Source organism: Acomys russatus, chromosome 1 (genome assembly GCF_903995435.1).
Source record: "Acomys russatus chromosome 1, mAcoRus1.1, whole genome shotgun sequence".
In the NCBI taxonomy this organism is placed as follows: Eukaryota; Metazoa; Chordata; class Mammalia; order Rodentia; family Muridae; genus Acomys; species Acomys russatus.
The window spans coordinates 32356891-32377390 of NC_067137.1; the positions used below are offsets into that span (position 1 = coordinate 32356891).

Sequence of the window (20500 nt, forward strand, 5' to 3'; positions counted from 1 at the left end):
ATCCTCAGCATTAGCAGGTATGTGCTGCACACCTGTAATTGTGGCACTTGGGAGGCAGAAGTAGAATGATCAGAAATTCAAAGCAATTATTAGATACATAGTGAGTTCAAGACTAGCCTGAAACGCACGAGACTCTGCCAAAAAGATCATCCTAAAACATGTAAAAACATATGAATCATCCTCTCATGCAACTATTCAGAACATTTTCCATAAGCATGTACTATATACTAACCAGGCATTGGAAATATGCAATCAAATGAAACAAATATGTCCAGAGTCCTATTACTATTGGATAAGATTCTCATTAATTAGTTCTGACCTTTTCTTTTCTTTTCTTTTCTTTTTTTCCTGTGAGATAAACGTGGGATGAATCATGGGATTCCATAAGGATTTGAGATGATGTTAGAGGTCGCTTAGGAGTGACACAGTCCTTTCCCCACTTGCATACTGAGACAGACACTAGAAAAGGCACATCCAACACATAGCCATGGTCCACGCACATCCCAGGATAACCATAAGTGTGCCTCCTCCACCCCTTTGTAGGTGACAACAACATGTTCAATGTCAAAAGTTTGGACACTCCTGAGACTAGAGTTCTCTCAACTGTTTCTCTGTACCTGGGAAGCTGGCCCCACCAGTGAATTGAGTTTCTTGAGAATATTCCACATTCTGGCCCAGAAAGCATGGTGGCCTGTATGCTGGTATGAGGGACCTAATTGTGGCTAGGAGAGGAAATGACTTCAATTCCATGACAGGGAAGGTGAAAATAATCAGATATCCCCTGAGACTAAGAAATTATGGGGAAAAAAAAACAAAAAAACATGAGCCAACACACCTCTAAGCCCTAATGAAAGAGGGAGCAAGTTTTCTGCACCCCACCCCCTAAACAGGACTATACAAACATTCCTAATGGGCCCCCAGGACAGCTGCCAAAGGGAACAGTTTCTCAAAGAAGACTGGGCACTGGTCCTGTTTTACACATCCTCTAGCTGCCAGGAGGGCAGCTGTGTCAGGTAGAAAGCTTTCACCTAGCACCCCAAGTCTACTTCCTGTGGAGTAGAAGGGACCACCGCCTCCCCTAAGCCACTCATGCAAACTCTTTGTGGTCACAAGAATGTCTGTGTCAGTTTATATAAGAAAGTGTCACTTCACCTGCTATGGAGACAGGAGCTGGCTGTCTCCAGCTGCAGTACCACTTTAAGGCTATTCTATAGGATGTTTATTTTGAAAGCACTTAAGGCATTCCTCTATTTTCTCCCGAGCTATGTGAAAGTTCTCTCCGTTTGTTTTCAGTGATTAACAACAGGATGCTTTTTGGATTTTATCTGTTCTCTGATAGCCCAGTTAGTTTCAATTCTATTTCATATGACACTGTCCCTTGGTGACTTGTTAGGGTGGGACCATATGACAGAGGAGATCCCACACATCTTCTCCTTAGAATCTTGGACACAGACCCTTTTCTGTTTGTCCCTTGTCTAAATACCTCATCTTAAAATTTTCTGCCTTACACACAGTGGGTTCCTGGATTTGAATAAGTGAGTGCTTCTTGGGGTTTTGTTGTTATTGTTGTTGTTTTGTTGGGTGCTTGCTTTTCTGTAATTTGTTGTTGTACTTTAATTTCATGTGCAATGGTGTTCTGATTGCATGTGTGTCCCATGTATGTGTGGTGCCCAAGGAAACCAAAGAGGGCATCAGATCCCAGGGAGCTAGAGTTACAGATGATAGTTAGCCACTGTGTGGTTGCTGGGAATCAAAGCCAGATCCTCTGGAAGAGCAGCCAGTGCTCTGAACCACTAGGCCATCTCTCCAGCTCCTGAATACCTCATTTTTACTTGCTTTGTAGGCTTTTTGCTTTTTTGTTTGTTTGTTTTTGTTTTGTTTTCTCTTGTGTTGTCCTCCCTGCTGCTTTTTCAGTTCAGAAACTTCCAGCTGTTCCTTAGATTTGTTCCGTGGAAGTGTACTCTGCAGGGACAGGCCTCCTGGTCCATGGATGCACAGGCTCCTCTTTATAATTCCATATTGCTTTAAGGAAATCTTAGAGAAGAAGCAGGAAAGGATAACATATGAAGTGATTCAAATTGTGAGAAACAGCAGACAGACCTGATGACATGTAGCCATTGTTTGTGTGAAACAAAGGATTCCATGACAGAGGCATAATCAGTTATGTTTTCCTCCTTGGTTTCTGAGTCAGCCTCTGATCTCTCTTCTGACATCTCCTTCCCCCTCCTGGCCCAGCTGTGCTTCATCCAGCTATCAGGCCTTTGGCTACCCAGTTCCCTTTTTGTGGAGGCACCTCCTCCCTTCTGCCACCTCTGCTGCCACTCTCCACACCTGACTTCTCCAACTCCTTCCAACCACATTCATCATGTCCTAACCTGCATGAGCCCAGTACCTCTTCATTGCCTAAATGGCATTGTATCATTTCTAGAAAACGATTTTCCAGGGTCTAGAAACCCCATGAGGGCTTATGATTTTATGTCTTATTTTTAGCTGTTACTTCTCCTTTCAATGTGCCAGCTTCACACCTGTCCACAGTGTATTATGAGCAGACTCACCACCATTATCCTTTCTTATTTCCCGCCACTCCCATTAAGCTCCTTGTTCTTTCTAAATAGCTCCTTCCTAGTCTATGGATTTTCTTTTCTTTTTTTAAGTTTCCAAAGAAACCACTGGTTTCTTTGACTTTGGCAGGGCCCGGTGGATAAACTAATCCGAAACTCAACAGGCTGTGGGCATCATTCTTTGGGAGTTTGGCTGTAGCTTATCTGGCCTTATTTGGCCATCAGCTCTCCCCTGGTGCTCAGTCTGCTTACACATTCAGCCAGTGCTTGCTTTACTGTCACCTGTGCTGTGGATCTGTCTGTGACACTCCAGAGTCCCACTAGTGACTAGTATACATCACACATTTGGAGCCTCTGCCCTTTATATTGTGGAAAGATTAAGTAAAATCAGGGTTGGGTCTGGGCCGTGTCAGACTTCGTACAACTCTGTCCTTCTCACTCTGTTAGTGAAATCTGCTGACAGCATCGTATCTCTCAGGATTTAAATACCTGGAAACAAGGTTACATGACACAGATGTCTGTTCCTCTCTCCCTGAGCAGTGACATTGTTTTTACAGAAACTGGCTTTATTCATTCATAGCAATTTTGAGGGCAGTGAAAGCCCATATTTCTCACCTGTCAGCCTCTTCCCACAGCCTCCTTGAAATGCTTCTAGGGGGTAAGAACCTGCACAGGCTCCAGAGATGCCAGAGAGTGAGAACTGGCTGGTGAGTTCAGACAGCACTTTGTGGCTATCAGAACGCTGCCTTCATTTATGTGAGCCAAGATACATCACACATGTCTGTGTGCAACACAGTCAAGACTAAAGATAAACAGAATAGGTGTTTTGACCATGGACTCCCTGGGTGTCCTTGCTAGGAAACTCTTGTGCACACATCCTATCTACCACTGTTGACCTCTGTCTTCTTCTACACTTGTCCCTCCTACTCCTGTGGACTTTCTTTTCTAGAGTGTTGCCATGCACTGGTAAATGCCCAGGAGACTCTGCTCATTTCTTAGGTCTTAGACAGGACATGTACGTATATTGGGATGTCTCCATGTTTTCTGTATTTCAGTGTTCTGAAATGATGTGCTGGTGCCATGCCCTCAGGGGTTAATCACCCAAGTGTTTCTTATGTTTATTACATTCATTTATTTTGCAGAGGGTGTGCCATGACACACATGTGGAGGTCAGAGGACAACTTTCAGGAATTGGTTCTCTTCTTCCTCTCTGCCGGTCCCAGGGATCAAATTCAGGTCATTAGGCTTGGGCAGCATGTGCCTTTACTTGCTAAATCATCACACCAGTCCCAAAGTATATGAGCTTTAAAGTTAATTTGTGTATATAAATATATATGTAAGTACATATAACATAATATAATATAAAGTGTATAAATATAAATAAAATATACAAATATAAAAATAAAAGAAATATTTATAAAAGGGGAGTTTTCTTCATCTATACTCAAGTGTACAGGTTTCCAGTAATGGAAATGTCCTGTGGTTAATCCTGTTAAGAAGCACACCCTATACATTGTTTTGGCTTTTCAAGATCAAGAGAGCAATGGAGCTACATGGTGGGGCGCAGATTCCCAACTGCCCCAGTAACACTCTCGCTACATTTAAAGGTGTACCTTTTATATTATGTATTTTAACCACAATGAAAGTTATAGTTTTAGGGAAGAAAAAACACAATAAAAAGGGCATCAAAATGAAGTTGGCCCCCCAAAACAATGTTACTCTTCCTATTACCCAATGTACACATGAGGTATACACAAAAAGCATCTTATAAAAATAAATTAACAAATGAACACTTAGCATGATTTAACCATACTAGGTTTAATGTGTACAAAACAATTGTTGGGTACTTTGAATTAAGTCATGGACAGAAGTTGTGTTCCTTTTCCTTTCCTCACAGCGTGTAAAGTTAGAGAGTAAATTCCAAAGCTGCAGGAAGCGACAGGGCTGTTTAGCTGGTCGACCTGATTGTTTATGGCCTTTGAGAGCTGTTTGTAAACACCAGCCTCTGTTTTTCTTGGTTTCTCTATCACTTAGATGCTCAGCCCACAGAAGGAGAACGAGAGATATGGAACCAGATCGGTGCTGTCCTCCAAGACTCCGAGAGCATCCTCACCGACCTGCAGGCTTACAAAGGGGCAGGACCAGAGATCCGAGATGTGAGTCAATGATCATATTGAACTGACTAAACCATGTGAGGAGAAAGAGAAATCTTACACACAGATACACACACACACACAGAGGAAAATTACCCTGCCTCTGCCACTATCCTCATCAGAACACACTACTGTCAGGATGCTACTGAAATAGTCCATTAAGATGTGGCTTTTCTACTTCAAGGTCACCTAAGTATAGAAATTATTACAGACTTGCAAGAATGGAATGTTTATTGTGGAAAAGGCACAATAGCTGCAGCCTCTACTCTTTATAATGAGTAGTTTTTAGATGAATCAAGTGCTCATGGAGAGACCTAAGTATCTTCCTTTTCCAATGTATTTTCTTCCCAAGAACACAGCAGCAAGTGAGATGAGTCAAGGTCTACCTGGGACCCATTAGCTTTATGCTCAGATGTGGAAACTGCCTTTGAGAATGAGTTCTTTGAGGGAACTGTCCAGATAATCACTGTCAACTGAGGTGGTTCTAGTTCTGAAAGCACACCGGGGTTGCATTTTTAAAAACTAAGTCATTTAGGGTACTTTGGTGTGGGCTTATTACTTTTCTTAAACAGAACACTCACCTCCACCCCTTTTTTTCCTGTAGGCAATTCAAAATCCCAATGACATTCAACTTCAGGAGAAGGCATGGAATGCGGTTTGCCCTCTGGTCGTGAGGCTGAAGAGATTTTACGAATTTTCCATCCGGCTTGGTGAGGGCTCACTTACAGTTTTCATGTCCCTCATGGAACTTCTTCCTGTGCCACTTGAAAGGGTAGAAGGAACAGCTCTACACATTGGGAAATATCCCACAATTATCCAGTGCCATTATATGCTGTGAGGACATTCACCAGCCACTGCCATCTTTCTTGTTTCTTTTCATCTACCATGTGCTTTTTACTCTGAAAGGTACTGATTGACACACTGAGAGTCTCTGGTGGCTCCTGGTTTCTTGACACTTTGTCACTGTGTTCATCTGCATCCAGTTCTTAAAAGCTTACTGACCTCATTCCTCAAATATTTTATTTATTATTGCTATGTATGTGCGTGTGTGCCTGTGTGAGTTTAAGTGTACCATTTGCATAGAAGAAATTTGAGAGGCCAGAAGGAGGTGTCAGATTCATCGGAACTGGAGGTACAGATGGTCATGAGCTGCCATGAGGGTGCTAGGAACCAAGTCCTGTCCTCCGCAAAGTACTCTTAACAGCTGAGCCATCGTTTCAGCCCAGTCTCGGTTGTTGTTTTAACTTATTCTTCTCTCGTACATTATATTGCAACCAAAGTTTCCCCCACTCCATCCCAGATCCGTTCCTCCTTCAGTTTTCTACAGAAAAGAGCAGGCCTGCCAGAGATATTAAGCGTACACAGTATATCGAGTTATAATAAGACTAGGTACACAAACCCTCATGTCAGTGTTGGACAAGGCAACCCAGTAGGAAACAAAGGGTCCCAAGAGCAGGCAAGAGTGTCAGAGACACCCACAGTGTTGCTGTTGGGAGCCCCACAAGAACACCTACCCAGCTACATGACCATAACATATATGCCGAGGACCTAGGTCAGACCCATGCAGACTCTGTGATTGTGACTTCAGTCTCAGTGAGCCCTTATGAGCCCTTCCTAGTTGATTTTGTGGGCTGTGTTCTCATGGTGTCCTTGACTCCTCTGGATCCCACAATCCTTCCGCCCCTCTTTCCCAGTGTTCCCCAAGCTCTGCCTAGTGCTTGGCTGTGGGTCTCTGTATCTGCTCCCATCAGTTGGTGGACGAAGCCTCTGATGATGATGATGCTAGGCTCCGGTCTACTGGTCCCAGTTCTTAATAACAACCAACAAAACTTGATTAACTGAATGTGAAATGTAAGAAAATAGACTTAGCATTTTTACTTTAGCTTTAAAAATTAAAGCAAAACCGTGAGTAGCATGACTCTGCAGAAGCTGGGTTGGAAGCCAATGAAGTTGACAGACTAGATCCATTGCGAGTACTTGGGACTTCATTTGTTAATATTGTATATCTGGAATGAGAAAGGTAGTCAGCAGCTTCTGCTTTAATCTGCCACTAAGGCGAGTGCTACATTTAAAGAGGAAAACCAAAGTTAGTATCAGGACTGTGATATTAAGAAGACTCAATGTTGAGACAAGCTAAGAGGCAATGTGAACAGATACCATATGCAAAGAAGGCTACCTCAAACTCTCAGACGGAAGAAAATTGAGTTCCCTGTTTCCTCTGTATGCATCTGGATATGGTGGTCTGAAATTCAAAGGCGCTGAGTTCTACTTCAACAGGAAGAAAAAGACGCATCCATCAAAGCAGGCTATGGTACACCCTGCTGCCTCTGAAGACAGTGTGTTCGCACTGTTAGGGATGCCCAGGAGAGTTTAGAGGCATTCCCTATAAAGAGGCTAAAGAGATAGCAGGACTACAAAGAGACAGCGATGTCAGCTTTTCCTGTTATGTGCTAAACAGTAAATATTTGTGTCTTGTGAGCTGTCCTAGCTTTTTAATAACTCAATTTTACCATCATAGTACCAACACCAACATAGCCCTAATCTATACAAGGAAGGATGGGCATATCCACCTTTTAAATAGAACTTTATTTATAAAAACAAGCAGTGGGCCAGATTTGGCCTATGGGTCTTACGTTATCAACCCCTGGCATAGAAGACTAGTTAAATGTCTCTGCTGTTAAAAAAAAAAAAAAAAATATATATATATATATATATATATATACATATATATATATACACACACACACACACACACATACACATGCACGCGCACACACACACACACACACACACATATGAAACAAAAGGGTGGAGAATGATTAGAAGAAATAGACAAATGGAAGGGATGATATTATTGTAAAAACAATAACTAAGGTAACTATGGTGGTAGATTTATAGAGAAATATCCTTGTGGGGGGGGGGTAGAAACAGCAAGTGTAGAAACAGAAGCACACTAGAGATCTAGAATTCCCACCATGTGAAACAAGTGAGTTAACCCATGTTGGTGTCTTCTTCTGTTGCTGACTGACTAGCTAAACTGCCTGGCTCCATAAAGCTCTGACTCTTCTGTTTCTGTTGGGCATGAGCCCAACTCCAAAGCTAGAGTTGCACGCCTCTACCCCAATACCTGGGGAATTTCTGTGGGTGCTACAGGTAGAAAGTAGGTACTCCAGTTTGCACAGCAGACATTTTACTGACGGTGCCTTCTCCTTACCCCACTCATCTCACCCTGCATCGTTAGTGGCTCTCACAAGTTCCATATAGTTGTGGTTTTCTAAAAGGCTCAGGGATTGAGGTTACTAAGTGACCTGAGCTTGGGAAACACATGAAAGGGACTAGCCATGCAGGTTGCCTCCAAGAACATCAACTTGAGCTCAGTGCCATGTATCTAAAGGATGCCTGTTGGTCCACCTGCTATATCTTTCCATCGCTCTCTCTCTCTCTCTCTCCCTTTTGGCTTCCAGAAAAAGCGCTTCAGAGTTTATTGGAGTCTCTGACATGTCCGCCCTATACACCAACCCAACACTTGGAACGGGAGCAAGCCCTGGCAAAGGAATTTGCAGAAATCTTACATTTTACCCTTCGATTTGATGAGCTGAAGGTCAGGCCACACACGTGCTGTGAAAATTGAACTGGGTACCGCCGCTTTATAGCTATTCTGCCATGGCTGTGGAGTGGGGGTGGGAGAGTAAGATGTACCATCTTCCCCAAGGAGGCTTATAATGAGGTGAATATTTGCATTCGGTGTGGTTAGAGTAATCTGAGGGGATGCTTTCCTTACATGTGGAAATTTGCAATCTGTCAAGTGAGTGGAGAGAAAACCCTTATTAAGTGCCTTTTTCTCACTGGGAAACATGTTTCCCCTGAAATACAGGCCATAGTAAGAACAGGACATAATTCAGAACACTGGAATTATAGCCTCTTATTTTTAACTGTTGCTCCAGCACTTGGATGACAAAGAGAATCCTGCCATATTTCTAAGCTCTCGTGTCTGAGCTCCTGATGTTGCTCCCTCACCTGTTTCTGGGAACTCACCTTCTTTCTTCTCTTCTGGATTAGATGAGGAACCCAGCTATTCAGAATGACTTTAGTTACTACAGAAGAACAATAAGCCGCAACCGCATCAACAACATGCACGTGAGTACCTGCACCTCCCCGGCTGGGGCCGCAATCTTTCTGTGGCTGCTGTGACTTCTGCCTGTGGCAGGGCACAGAGAAGAGGCGGAGTCCTTGCCGGTAACTTGTTTGTGGAGATGGTGACTTGCTTTTTAAAACTGTGTCTTCTCTTGTTTCCATCAGCTAGACATTGAGAACGAAGTTAACAATGAGATGGCCAACCGAATGTCCCTCTTCTATGCGGAGGCCACACCCATGCTGAAGACTCTTAGCAACGCCACAATGCACTTTGTCTCAGAAGTAAGTGCAGCTGAGCAGCACAGAGTGCCGTTTCATCACCTTGCCTGCATGCTGCTAGTAGGGCTAATGTACATCTGTGTCTCTCCATTTAGAATAAAACTCTGCCAATAGAGAATACCACAGACTGCCTCAGTACCATGACAAGTGTCTGCAAAGTCATGCTGGAGACACCGTAAGTGACACCAGAGGTGTGAGCGTGGCTAAGTGTTCACCCAGCTTGGACCTGTTCAGATGTGATGACGGTGACATGTCCTCTTTCAGATGTCATGTTAAAGTTTCCATGTACAGTATTTGCTTGTTTCATAAGTAACTCAAGGGTGGTCCATGTCAATGGTGTATATCCATTTCAGAACTGAAAAAGCTGAGGCCCTGAAGGTTGATTGACCTCAGCAAGTTTTTACCGCTTGTCTGATGCTATAAGACTTGCAAAGAAATGGAAAGATGGGCTAGATGTGTTGGTATTATTACCAACATACTGTAGAGATCTAGAACCGAGAATAGCAATGATAAGACTATTGCAAAAGTAATCCCCACCCAACTCTCTTCACTTTCTGTTTCTTTGTTCCTAAACTGGTTGCCAAATGTTCACTGTAAAAGATGGCTGAGGTCATTAAGGATGAAGCACACAGTCACAGGTTGGGCTTGGACTCAGTCTGGGCTCCTCACTATGACTATGAATGAATAGCCCAGCTTCTCTGGACCTTCCTTGTACTCTGCCTCCATTAAAGTTCCCATAATTCCATCTGCTCTCTAAAGTGTTTAGGAGACCAAAGTGTCACAAGCACCATATAAGAGCTGTTTTCAAATTTAAAAAAAAAATGTTTTTAATCCATTTATATGTTTGCTGTGTATATATGTGCGTGGTATTCATGTGTCTTTCATTTGAACTCAAGCTGGCTAGTCAGCTTGCTGCAAGCATGCCCTGTCTCTGATTTCTAAGAATTGGGATTGCAGGTGGGCCACTGTCTTCATCAGGGTTACTTGCTGTGATGAAACACCATGACCAAAAAGCAAGTTGAGGAGGAAAGGGTTTATTTGGCTCACATTTCCACATGGTAGTCCACTGTTGGAGGAAGTCAGGACAGGAACTCAAGCAAAGTTGGAACATGGAGACGTGAGCTGATGCGGAGGCCATGGAAGGGTGCTGCTTACTGGTTTGCTCCCCAAGCCTTGCCCAGACTAGTTTTTTATAGAACCCAGGGCTACCAGGCCGGGGATGACACCACAGTGGGCTGAGCCCTCTTGCATCAATCACTAATAAAGATAGTGCCCCTGCAGGCTTACCTACAGCCCAGTCTTCTGGGGGCGTTTTCTCAGTTGAGGCTTTCTCTTCTCCACCGATTCTGGCTTCTGTAAAGTTGACAGAAGAGACGCCAGCACAACCACCACATGCCTGTCTCACATCTATATGGGCACTGAGGGTCCAAACTTGGTTCCTCTTTCTTGTGCAGCAAGTGCTTCACCCAGTGAGCCATCTCTCCTGCCCCATAAAAGGATATTAATTTCAAATATTTCCTTCATATCAAAGCTAAGCTTTATCTCACGACAGAAATAGTAATTTCCTGCATTGTGGGGCCAATTCATAATAAAATTGATGCTAAAAGCATCTCCAGCATTGGCCTAAATTATTGCAATCATCGGGGCCCCTATCAAGGCAAGTGAGCAAAATTTAAACTCCGCAAATAACTCCCAGGTACATAATTTCTTTGAGATATCTGCCAATCCAAGTTCATCCGCAGCCTGTTTCTTAACAAAGGAGGAGATTCCAGCTGGAGACAAGAGAGCTGTGTAGAAATGAGGCTGAGTCTCTTTCTCTGTAATGAACCCATTATTCTCTATAATCTTGGACAGCCAGAGGGGCTGGCTATAAAATATTCAAGACTGATGGGCAGGAGTTGATGTACATGGTGAGCTAGCTGCTGAAAGGAAGCAGAGAAGGGAATTTACTGCCCTCTAATTTACCTTATTTTTGCACTGAATTGCTCGTACGATGGATTCAAGGCAAATTATCATCTTGGGTCTTTTCAAGAGCATATTAACCTGGTTGTTGCAGGTCCTGGATGAGCTCTCCAGGGTGGGGGTGGGGGGCTGAGGGGTGGAGGCATAGCCAGTTGTGGATCTCAGAATGCTTGTGTTCCAACAGGGAAGTGATGCTGTGGCTGTGTCTTCTCTTTTAGGGAGTACAGGAGCAGGTTTACAAGTGAGGAGACACTGATGTTCTGCATGAGGGTGATGGTAGGGGTCATCATCCTCTATGACCACGTGCACCCCGTGGGAGCTTTCTGCAAGACATCCAAGATCGATGTAAGAATACTCATGCACTGCACTTTCCACATACAGTCCCATGAATGCCAGCAGGTAGACCGTGCTTCTCTTCCTCTGGCCTCCGTCCCTCACTGAGAAAGAACTCTCCAAGATTCCCAGTCTTGTAGATGCTTGGCATATATCTTCAAAGCAAGTAGTCCACTCTCATGTGATTAAGAAGAGACATCCAGCTTCCTATTGAGCAGAGATGACCCACCCTTCACACCTCCCTTGTGTCTATCCCAGGTTCCCTGTCTGTGCACCTTTTGTACTGTCTCTGTGCTGTAGAGTTTGGAGTTTCTGCATTGCAAGGCATGATGGTCAAGGACCACATGGCCTGCCAGTTTTCTCTTTGATCATACCTTGCCTGCTGCCCCACCAATTGTCCTGCCTTTTCATATTGCAATACCCACGAGTCTCTCCACTACCTCCTCTTCCTATTGGTGGATTTCTTCCAGGAAGATGTAGCTCATTCTGGAACACATTTCCTGTGCCCCACATAAGTAAAGCCTTCCTTCTCCTCTGGTCCTCAGATCATTTAATAGTTTGCTTTTTGTAACATTCCCACAGCCTCCAGCTTTTTAAAAGGATAGAGGCCATGCTCAGTGCACCTAATGTCTGGGATATTGTGTCTGATATCCAACAGATGCCCCCGCGGAGCTTCTATTCAATGCATAAGTGTGAGGGAAGGAGGGAAAGAAAGCTAGAATGCATATGCAGAGACCTTTGGAAGCACATGATCTCTGCAGTTGCTCTCCTTTTGACTGCAGAATACGACACTATGCTTTAAGCCAGCATTTACCTATAACACTGTATTAATTCATTACTTTTTCTATTGATGTGATTAAATACCCTGAAAAAAAAAAAACTTACAGAAGAGTTTCTTTTGGCTCACAGTTCAGGGCACAGACCATCATGGTGGGTTGGCAGCAGGAGCTGGAGGTAGCCCGGTCCAATCTATTCATATTTAGGAAGCAGAGAGAAATGAATACAGCTCTTTGTGTTTTGATGGGTGGATGTGCCTAGCAAATCAGAATCCTGCTCTGTGCACTAATTCAACATATATTTCACTTGCAATAAGTGTATGTGGTGAAGACCTTACAACAAAGAAGTTGATTGTATTCATTGTGGGGGCTTAAAGCCTTTGTGCTACAGACTGAGCACATGTAACTACGAAGAACTCCTAGGGCATCTTAGTTTACCATAGCCATTGATTACCATAGCCATTGATTACCTTGCCACAGAGTCACCAACTAAAAATATTGGGCAAAATGAGGCCTTTGTGCTCTTCATCTTCTCTTTGTGATTTTGTGCATGTGTGTGTTCACATATGTTTGTGGATTTGTATGCTGATGCACACACCTACAAAGATCAGGGGAGGATGTAAGGATTTCTGGGCTGTCACTTTTCATGCTATTCCTGGGAGACAGGGTCTCTCACTGAACCCAAAGCTTGTGCATTTGATTAGACCGGCTGGTCTGTCATCTCCTGGTACCCACCTATCTCCACCCAGAAGTTCTGGGGGTCATGGGTACATGCAACCAGAAATGACCTTTGTGTGTGGTTTGTGGGGATTTGGATTCAAGTCTTCATGTTCTTCGTGTGTGTACAGCAAGTTTTCTTACCCACTCAGCTGTCTGCACAGACCTTCTCACCCTAATTCATAAAAAGCTTAGCTGTCTATGCTATTTACTGAATCTGTTCTCAAGCAGAGAATATGTTGATTTTCCTGGGAATTATTTGAGCCTATTGATAAATGCAGATTAAGAAAGGCTGGTTAATGGTGAACTGTGCATGTGCCTCTGAGAAAGTTTTAAGCTTATTAAACACCAGATATATCTGAGGTGGGTTTGTTATTCCGGATACCACTTTGTTTCTAAACCAGCAGTTATAGGCTCTGGCCTGATAAGTCCTGAGGACATTAGGATCAACTGTGAGGCCGTGGAAGAGGTGCTGTGTGCACACACAAAGGGCGTGGTCTGGTTTGCAGAAAAGACATGCAGAAAGTGCTAGAAACTAGTTGAAGGAGAGAACAGTCTGTCTAGAGGCAATGGTATAGGAAGGGGTAGTTGAGGTCATCCATCAAGGACTTTTTTCAGATGGATAGAGGGACGGGAGAGTCAGAGCAAAATCACTAAGACACGAAAAGATGAGATCAGGCAGCAATCTTGGTAGAAGGGAAGATGTGTGGGGATGAAGCAGTGTTCTCAAGCAATTCCCACAGAATCTTAGGAAGTAGCTCCATACAGACTCCCACCTTAACGTCTATCCCCATCCAAGACCTTGCCCACAATTCCAGACCACGCTCGTTATGGATACATGAAACATGGCCATCCCCAACTACAGGTCCCTGGTAAACCCTATATCAGATATTGGCCCATTCTCTCATTGAGAATCTAAGCTAGAAGAAAACCCATCACTCTCAGATGCTGGGAATTGTCTGTGTCCCCCTTCCTTATGCTCATAAGTTACTAGGGACTGACCGTCCATCCTTGCCCCCTGTGTTTCAGCTCACTGCCACCCCCACTGTCATATCTACTCGTCCTTGTCTTCTTGTCTTTGTTTCTTCTGGTCCTTTCCTATACTCATATACTATATTTATACAATGCTTAACACCTGCCAAGAGTATTTTCTACCAGGAAAAGCCTCCAAATTCCTACTGTGTCGCTAAACCCCACACTGGCTCTGGCCCTGAATGCATTTCTGCCGGTTTCTTGTTCTTCACACCCACGGTTTTAATCATCCTGAAAAAGAACTAGAAACTCCTCAAGAGTGCCCACTGCACATCCACCTCCTTCTTCATCTATGCTCTCACTGGCCCTTGGGATGTCGTCACATGTACACTTAGCACACTGTGATAATGAGCTACCTGGCTTTCTTCTCCCAGTAGACCCTCAGCTGTAATGGAAGAGGGCCAAATTCTCTGCATCTCCAGGCCTGATGCCATCATAAACCTAGGGTGGCACATAACTTGCATATTTGTAGCCTCTCTCCAAACTTGTATCTTTGATAGACATGTGTAGTTGACTGTGGCATTCATTTTTCTGTGACCTCCAAATACTTCCCAGTCCTGGCTACTTTCAGCAACTGGCTGGGTCTATCACACTATTACCATAGAACTTTTGCATATTAGAAGTTTGACCATAGGAGGTGCTGAGAAAGTAGTGCTCTGTAAGTAGCTGTTTGCTATAACCAAACTCATCAGATGCCTGCACACTGTGTGAATGTGTAAGATTAAAATAAGTGATTGGCTTTTTATAGAAAGATCTTTGCTTTTCCAAAGCATAAGTAAAACACTACAGGATATGCATAAAATTTACTGGATCTATGTAAATTTTAATTTTCATGGCAGAATTAGATAACTTTAATTCCAAGGCCCCAGAAAACTTAGAAATGTATAGAATCTCATGGTCATACAAAGTAGCATGGATTAAAAACTAGGCTTTTGGCCTCTATAATGTTCATATTCGTTATAATTGCCCTTTACCAGTCTTCTGAGAGACAGGTAAGACACAGGCCTGCACTTCTAGGAGTTACTGGTCTATGAGAGAGACAAATTATTCACTTGGGGGCTAGTCTATCCTGAGTTATCTAATGGATACAAAGCCATATTAGGATCACAAATCAGTGGTCATGACTATCTCTGGTATGGATGCTAGGATCCTAGGGGCCATGATGATAGCTCAGTCTGTATAGTGTTGACCTAGCAAGCATTAGCAATGAGTTGTCTCCAGAAAAATAAAAGCCATATGCTTTTGGTGTGTTTGCATTCCCAGCCCTGGGACAGAAGAGATGGACAGATCCCTGCAGCTTGCTCATCAGCTAGCCCACCCTAGCTCAGCAAGCTGCAGGCCAAAGAGACCCTGTCTCAAAAATAAGTGGAGAGTACCTTAGGAATGACAGCTGAGCTTGTGCTCTGACCTGCACATGTGTGCAACACACAGGTGCCTGTACACACACACACACACACACACACACACACACACACACACACACACACACCTGGGGGCTGGTGAACTTGAGACCTTACAAAATAGTAAGAGTGTGAAAGTCAACAGCTCAAAAAGGAAAAGCATTCTTAGCAGAAGAAACATTCAGTTACTGAGTGTGTAAAACACTTAGGGACTCCCAACCTGGAACCAAGGAGAGCGATTTCTACTCCTGGGCTGGGCTCCAGAGTATAAGGCAAATGTTTCTCCCCCAAAGTCAGTGAGATATACACTTGTGGTACAGGATGAAAATCAATAGACATTCATTAGACATAGGCAATCATAAAGAACTCCTGAGGAGCCTGGAGGAACGGTGTACCATCCTGAGAGAGTAGAGGCATTTGTATATAGTCTCCATGTGCCACTGCTACAGAGAGCTGTTAGTATGGACAGATGTCACCATGGACAGAATTACCAATGCAGTAACAAAGTCCTGTACTTTCTTCTTCCAGATGAAAGGCTGCATAAAGGTGTTGAAGGAACAGGCCCCAGACAGTGTGGAAGGCCTGCTGAATGCTCTCAGGTGAGCCTGTCTCTGGGGTAGGCTGATAGAGCGGGTGCCCTTTGAAACCATGCAGATGTGGATGTGGCTGGGGGCCCAAAGACTGAGCATCAGGCTTAACCCTTCACTTGTTTTAACATCATTCATCTTCCTAGCTACACCAGGAGGTCAGCACCAATTTTATTCACTTCCTATAGATGGGAGAAATTGAGGTAACTTTTTTTGGGAGGAGTTGGGGTTTTTTTTAGGGTTTTGGTTTTCAAGGCAGGGTTTCTCTTGTAGCCCTGTCTGTGCTGGAACTTGGCTCTGTAGTCCTGGCTGGCCTTGAACTCAGGGATCCACCTGTCTCTGCCTCCTGAGTGTTGGAATTAAAGGTGTGAGCTACCACACCTGACTATGTGAGCTCAAATAACTTTTCAATGTCCAATTGTAAAGGGCCAAATTAAGACCTATACCCGGGTGTTGGTGGCTCCCTGGATCTTAGGTGTGATTCTTGTCCATGACATTCTGTGAGTAGTGGGGTCTCCTGAAAAGGAAAGTGTCCAGTTCTCATGTCTCTCTTCACCAAGGGCTCCCAACCCTGCCAATGTGGAGGGGAGTTTCCAGGCCCTGAGGTTGCAGGCCAAATAAGTTAAATCACTGGCCTGGAAGCTCAAGCATCTCGTGCATGTGTGTGTGTGTGTGTGTGTGTGTGTGTGTGTGTGTGTGTGTGTGTGTGTGTGTGTGTGTGTGTGTGTGTTTGCTTCTGTTTGCTTGGTCCCAGCTTCCCAAAAGGACTCCCACAAGCAGCTGCCAGAACCTGTTATTTACTGCTGGATGCCTGAACATTCCGCCAGCTGTAGCTTGTTTCCACCCCTTAGGCATCTTTCACTTTTCCCAAGGATACATTTGCTTAATCCACTTCAGGGAGGGGAGGGTTATTTTTAGCTGCGCTACATCCAAAAGAATTTGCTGAACTGCACAAACCACCCTTCTGGAGGATCTCAATCAGGAAGACTTATGGACTCTACTGTCTTAGCCTTTCAGTCCCCTCGGTTCTATGCAGTGTAATGCCTGCAGTAAACATGGGTAAGCTGAAGAGTGATGAGGCAGAGCTCACTTCTACATGCAATGCTCGACCTCTAGCACCTTGTCAGGTGCAACCATTGCAACCCATAGACTCAAGGGTGTTCTGTGATCCTCCCTCAATCGATGAAGAAACTAGCTCTCTCAGGACACTGAAGTTACTGCTTTTCTGAGTTGCCAAAATCTTTGAGATTATGCATATCATTACCATAAAAGCCTCCTGAATCCTAGGTTTTTCCCCAGAGAGGACTGTAAACATGCCTTTTATATTCATTAAGAAGACTTTAGCTTCTGAATTTCTGGAACCTTCCAGTTTCGTTCTAGCTGCCAAAACATCCTGGAGATTAGGGCATTGTGTCAAGCCATGAGCCCCATCCCAGAGTGGGAATTTGTATTTCCTGAAGACACATGATGACATGGGAACAGTGGAGGCTTCTGAGGTAGCCAGGCATAGGCTCAGGCCAAAAGTCACAGATTGTTCACAAATCAAAACCATCTGCTGGGCCATTCAGAGCAAGCCAGTTTGACCTTCAGCTTTCTCACCTGTGGAATCAAGTCACTTACTTCATTTGGAGAGTTGTTTGTGACTGGAATGGGATCTTACACAGAGCACCTGACATATGGTCCAAGTTTTGTTGCAGGTCTTTTTTCTTTTTTCTTTTTTTTTAACATTCCTTTTTTTTTAAATAATTTTTTAAATTTTTTATTAATTTATTCTTGTTACATCTCAATGGTTATCCCATCCCTTGTATACTCCCATTCTTCCCTCCCTCCCATTTTCCCCTTATTCCCCTCCCCTATGACTGTTCCTGAGGGGGATTTCCTCCCCTTGTATATGCTCATAGGGTATCAAGTCTCTTCTTGGTAACCTGCTGTCTTTCCTCTGAGTGCCACCCGGTCTCCCCCTCCAGGGGACGTGGTCAAATATGAGGCACCAGAGTATGTGTGAAAGTCAGACCCCACTCTCCACTCAACTGTGGAGAATGTCCTGTCCATTGGCTAGATCTGGGTAGGGGTTTGAAGTTTACAGCCTGTATTGAGGAGACTTTTTTTTTAGGTTGCAGTTTTGTGTACCTGCATTTGTGCCCCCTGGTGGTGGCAATGGTGATAAGCACAGCCCCTACAGTAGACAGTCATCAATGTTTAAGTTCTAGAATGACATATTGAATTGTATAGCTCAGCCTTGTTAGCTTCAGTGGACAAGATGCTGAATTAAGCGGTGTGGACTCTATCCCTTGAAAATTAGAACAATTTTGTCTCTTCTGTGTGATCATTTGATGAGCTTTTTTTTATGTTTTTGCTTTTTTTTTTTTTTTAAGGACTTGGTTTAACGATCATCACACAAGAAAAATCAAATATCAAAGCTGCCTAAGAAGCTTGGCATTGTGATGTGTGCCTATAATCTCTTTAACATAGAGGGTGAGACAGGAGGATTTCCATGAGTTTGAGGCCAATTTGGGTTCAGAGTGAGGGCAATGTCAACAAAGCAAAGTTCAGTCAAAGTCAAATCAAACATCAACTTACAAGGAGTATATGAAGTGAACACCAACACATGGCTCTTTGCCTAAAGAAATGAGCCCACATTTCTTATTTACAAATTTCAATTGGGCGAGTCCTAACATCCAATCCTCTTTCTCTGTTCAGGTTCACCACAAAGCACTTGAATGATGAATCGACTTCCAAACAGATTCGAGCGATGCTTCAGTAGAGCCCCGCTCGGAGAAGAGGATCTGTGTGCTGACCTCAGAAGATGTATATGTTTACATAATTTAATACAGATTGATGTTAATACTTGTGTATTTACATAACCATTTCCTTCTTGTCACTGAAATATATGGACCTTAATTTGTATCCTAGCTGATTCAACCCAGCAGAGCATAAATTGACTTGAGAGCCTTACCTTTGATGTCTGACATGAAACTCCTTTCTCCAAGGGCCAAACTTGGAAACTTCGATATTGGCTGTTGAGTCCTGTAATGACACCTGTAGCAATCAGAAATTCTTAATAGCTTGTGGTATTGTTTTAATTCTAGATGTGTTATCTCTCTGGGAATATAGTTGATAGAAACACAAAGTACTTGATTTCCTGTGTCGGCTCAGATACAAGAAACAGACACATTTGTTACCCTGACAGAGAGAGACAGAGAGAGACAGAGAGAGACAGACAGAGAGAGAGAGAGAGAGAGAGAGAGAGAGAGAGAGAGAGAGAGAGAGAGAGAGAGAGAAAAGAGATCCAAGATAAGAAACTGCATGTGGCGAGTGGAGCACACGTGTTCTGAGTTCAGCACACCCCACCCTCTTCCCTCTGCCTGCAAACCCCACGTGCAGCTTTTCTGTATGCACGTGTTTTATTAATCCAAATATTCTCCTTCTGTCTGGATTTGTGTCCCTTTTCTTCCCTTTTAGTTTATGCAAGTGGAAAACTGCCTGTGTTTTAATCTGCTAATGAGGAGGCAATGGGACAGATAGAGGGGTTCTTGCAGGAGGGTTGGGGAAAGTGGCTATCTTAAGAGTATTTGAGAGAGTTGGCATCAGGACAGTCATATCTGTATCAATCCTCTGCCTGCAGGGACAGATAAATGGAAGTCCGGTTGTGAGAGCAAAAATAAGACCACTCACCTCCCAGGAGACTGCAGAGTTCTAGGTACTTCACCCCTCTTGATAAGGAAGCCTGTTTTCTCTACCAAAATGTCAGAGCTGAGAACTAAAGCACTTTGTTAATTACCAGAAAACTGAAGCAATGTAGAGAGAAGAAATCTTGGATTTTTTTCTGATTACCAGGTGTCAGCCCCCACCAGTCTGAATACTTTGGCAAATTCACCTTCCTCATGTATAAAATACAGTCTTGGGGCTGGAGAGATGGTTCAGTGGTTAAGAATACTTGTTGCTGTTGCAGAAGACCTGGATCCAATTCCCAGCACCCACTGGGTGGCTCACAACTACCCATTACTCCAGTTCCAGGGGATCCAATACCCTCTTCTAATCTCTATTGGCACCAGGAATGCACATAGTGCACTTATATACATGCAGGAGAAACACTTATACGCATAAAATAAAATAAATGTTTTTAAAATATAAAACAGATCATTTCTAAGAGTCCTGGAAGGCTAGTAGGAACCACCCCACCAACAATCCTTCGTGCATAAATTCCAGTGTATTTCCCCACCCATCTTGATGATTATCAGTATGGCCAGGTCTATAGTCATTCTGCCTGTAGGTCAGAGCTGAGTTAGGTTGGAATCGTGGAAACATATTCTGACCTCCAGTGGAAAGAGATGGGCATATATGAGGACTCCTACATAGAACTAGATCCCTGGGCATTTCCCACCTGACTATATGCTCTTTCCTTTTTACCATGTGGCCTACAGATGTATACAGCGGAGTAGCATATGGATCCTTGTAAAGACATCCTGAGTACAGCCTGGGTTATTAGTTGCATATCTCTGCTAGGAGGATAGAATTTTCTAGACAACTGATGAATGATAATCCTAGAAGTCAGGTCTAGGATGG

General features: G+C 43.7%; 1 protein-coding gene across 1 annotated transcript in view; it reads left to right on the forward strand.

Moving 5' to 3' along the window:
• The window catches only part of Cyria (CYFIP related Rac1 interactor A), a 61773-nt gene extending 42884 nt beyond the window's left edge, over positions 1-18889 (forward strand). The window contains exons 3-11 of the mRNA XM_051143446.1: positions 4596-4717; positions 5319-5424; positions 8179-8315; positions 8774-8851; positions 9014-9130; positions 9223-9302; positions 11308-11434; positions 15876-15946; positions 18635-18889. Of these exons, the coding sequence (XP_050999403.1) occupies positions 4596-4717; positions 5319-5424; positions 8179-8315; positions 8774-8851; positions 9014-9130; positions 9223-9302; positions 11308-11434; positions 15876-15946; positions 18635-18698 (902 nt within the window). The 3' untranslated portion in view covers positions 18699-18889. The remainder of the gene's footprint in view (positions 1-4595; positions 4718-5318; positions 5425-8178; positions 8316-8773; positions 8852-9013; positions 9131-9222; positions 9303-11307; positions 11435-15875; positions 15947-18634) is intronic.
• The last annotated feature ends 1611 nt before the right edge of the window (positions 18890-20500 follow it).